The 2,291-nt window shown below is 39.5% G+C and overlaps 1 protein-coding gene across 1 annotated transcript in view; it reads left to right on the forward strand.

The window, feature by feature from the left end:
• Nucleotides 1–1,813, forward strand: part of brf1a (BRF1 general transcription factor IIIB subunit a) — a gene marked incomplete at its 5' end in the record, with an annotated part of 31,123 nt that extends 29,310 nt beyond the window's left edge. The window contains 3 exon segments of the mRNA XM_014022101.1: nt 280–331; nt 433–592; nt 1,300–1,813. Of these exon segments, the coding sequence (XP_013877555.1) occupies nt 280–331; nt 433–592; nt 1,300–1,337 (250 nt within the window).
• Nucleotides 1,814–2,291: the final 478 nt, after the last annotated feature.

The raw sequence follows: 2,291 nt of genomic DNA on the forward strand, positions 1-2,291 counted from the left end.
GTGTGTGTAAATATACGCACACTTTCACACAACGTTGGTTTTAATACATCACAATGTGGGTGTAGAACCTGGAGCACACAACTTTTTGTGCTGACAGCTGGACAAGTGTCAGGAATCAAATCTGACACCTGTGAGGATGACTCCTCCTCCTGCTCCTCCTCCTCCTCCTCCTGCTCCTGCTCCTGCTCCTCCTGCTCCTCCTCCTCCTCCTCCTCAGACCATGAAATGTATCAGCTGAAGTTCCTCTGTGTCTGAGTGAAGAGCTGAATGTCGTTGCAGGCTGCAGCCGTTCATCAGCCGACAGCCCAACAAGAAGCAGGCTGTGCAGCAGGTGAGCCGTCTGTCAGTAAAATATTCATTTATTTGTTTCCAAGATGGCCGCCGCAGCCCACCGTTTGTTTACAATTTCCTGTTTACTTCCTGTTTGTCCAGCCGGCGGCGTCCAGCCCGGCGCCAGCCCCTGCAGAGCCCCCCGTCAGCGGGGTGGTGGTGGAGAGCGGGCCCGTCGTCTACGATGAAGGAGGCGCTGATGAAGAGGAGGAGGAGGAGGAGGAGCCTTGTGTCAGCGCCATGGAGCTGCTGGGCGGCAACGGTTCGTTTAAACATTAATTAATGTGACTCATTTTTAATAACTTTTATGATTTTTATCTTTTTAAAATGTTAAAAGTGAAAATTATAATTAAAAACTCTGCAGGTGAATCAATAAAGAGGATATTTATAATCTGTAGTAAAAGTTTTTACAGATGTGGTCAACCTGCAGTCAGGAGGTTTAATGAGGCCTCGCTCAGATTACACCTCTTAGTTTTTATGTCCTCAGCTTCACTTTTAAATCTTTCATTTATTTAATCTGACTCAGATTAACAGGAAGCAGCTGACAAAAGGTGCAGATTAAATCTAAACCAAGAAAATCAAACTTTATATTTAACATTTAATCCCAGTTTAACTCTAATCTGGAGTTTGACTCGAATCTGGAGTTTGACTCAAATCTGGAGTTTAGCTCTAATCTAGAGTTTAGCTCTAATCTAGAGTTTAGCTCTAATCTAGAGTTTAGCTCTAATTTAGAGTTTAGCTCTAATTTAGAGTTTAGCTCTAATCTGGAGTGTGACTCTAATCTAGAGTTTAGCTCTAATCTAGAGTTTAGCTCTAATCTAGAGTTTAGCTCTAATCTAGAGTTTAGCTCTAATTTAGAGTTTAGCTCTAATCTGGAGTGTGACTCTAATCTGGAGTATGACTCTAATCTGGAGTGTTTCTCTAATCTGGAGTGTGAGTCTAATCTGGAGTGTGACTCTCGCTCCTCAGATTACGGCTGTGATGGAGATTACGACGATGGATTCTAACCGACCCGACCCCACCTGGCCCACGGTACCTAACCCTGTTGAATGTTTACAACCAGAAACAACCTGTGCTGCTACAGATGAGAGCTGGGATTATAATCTGAGTTCAGATTAGACTGAACACTGTCAGACGAGACTCAGGACTCTGGAAAGTCTGGGTCTCAGGACCGGACCGACCCGATGAAGAACTTAAAGTTGCTGCTGACGCCTGGATTTAATCTCAGGTCCTTAAAACAAACATCAAGTTTTAATCCCGCCTCTAATCTGAAACACTAAGTATAAATTTAATCTGTTTCATTCAGGAGGAGGAGTTTTCATTTCTTTTCTTGAATGTGGTTCTTTATGATTTATTAACTGAATAATCTGTGATGGAGGGTTTCACATGTCCATGGTTGGAAAAAGATGTTTGTTTTTGATTTTGCTGCTTCAGGAAACTTTTCATTAACTGAACAAATAAAAAACTTTTTGTTTTGAGAAAACAGTTTCAGTCTGGATGATGAGCCGAACCTCAGCTAAACTTTAGCTTCTTTAGGTGGAGGTCTTTGATGTTTAGGTTTTTGTCGATGTTTTTGTCGATGTTTTGTTGATAGTTTTTTTGTTTTTGTTAGTTTTGTTTGTTTTTTGTTTTGTTTTTTTGTGTCAATGTTTTTTTGATGTTTTGTTGTTGGTTTCGTTTGTTTTATTTTGTTTTTGTCTATGTTTTGTCGATGTTTTGTTGATAGTTTTTTTTTGTGTATGTTTTGTTGTTGGTTTTGTTAGTTTTTTTGATTTTGTTGATGTTTTGTTGTTGGTTTTGTTTATGTTTTTGTTTGTTTTTGTCTATGTTTTGTTGATGGTTTGTTGTTTTGTTGTTGGTTTTTTGGTTTGTTTTGTTTTTGTCAATGTTTTGTTGTTGGTTTTGTTTGTTTTCGTCAATCTTTTGTTGATGGTTTTGTTGTTGGTTTTGTTTGTTTTTTT

Source organism: Austrofundulus limnaeus, unplaced genomic scaffold, assembly GCF_001266775.1.
Source record: "Austrofundulus limnaeus strain Quisiro unplaced genomic scaffold, Austrofundulus_limnaeus-1.0 Scaffold318, whole genome shotgun sequence".
NCBI classification, from domain to species: domain Eukaryota; kingdom Metazoa; phylum Chordata; class Actinopteri; order Cyprinodontiformes; family Rivulidae; genus Austrofundulus; species Austrofundulus limnaeus.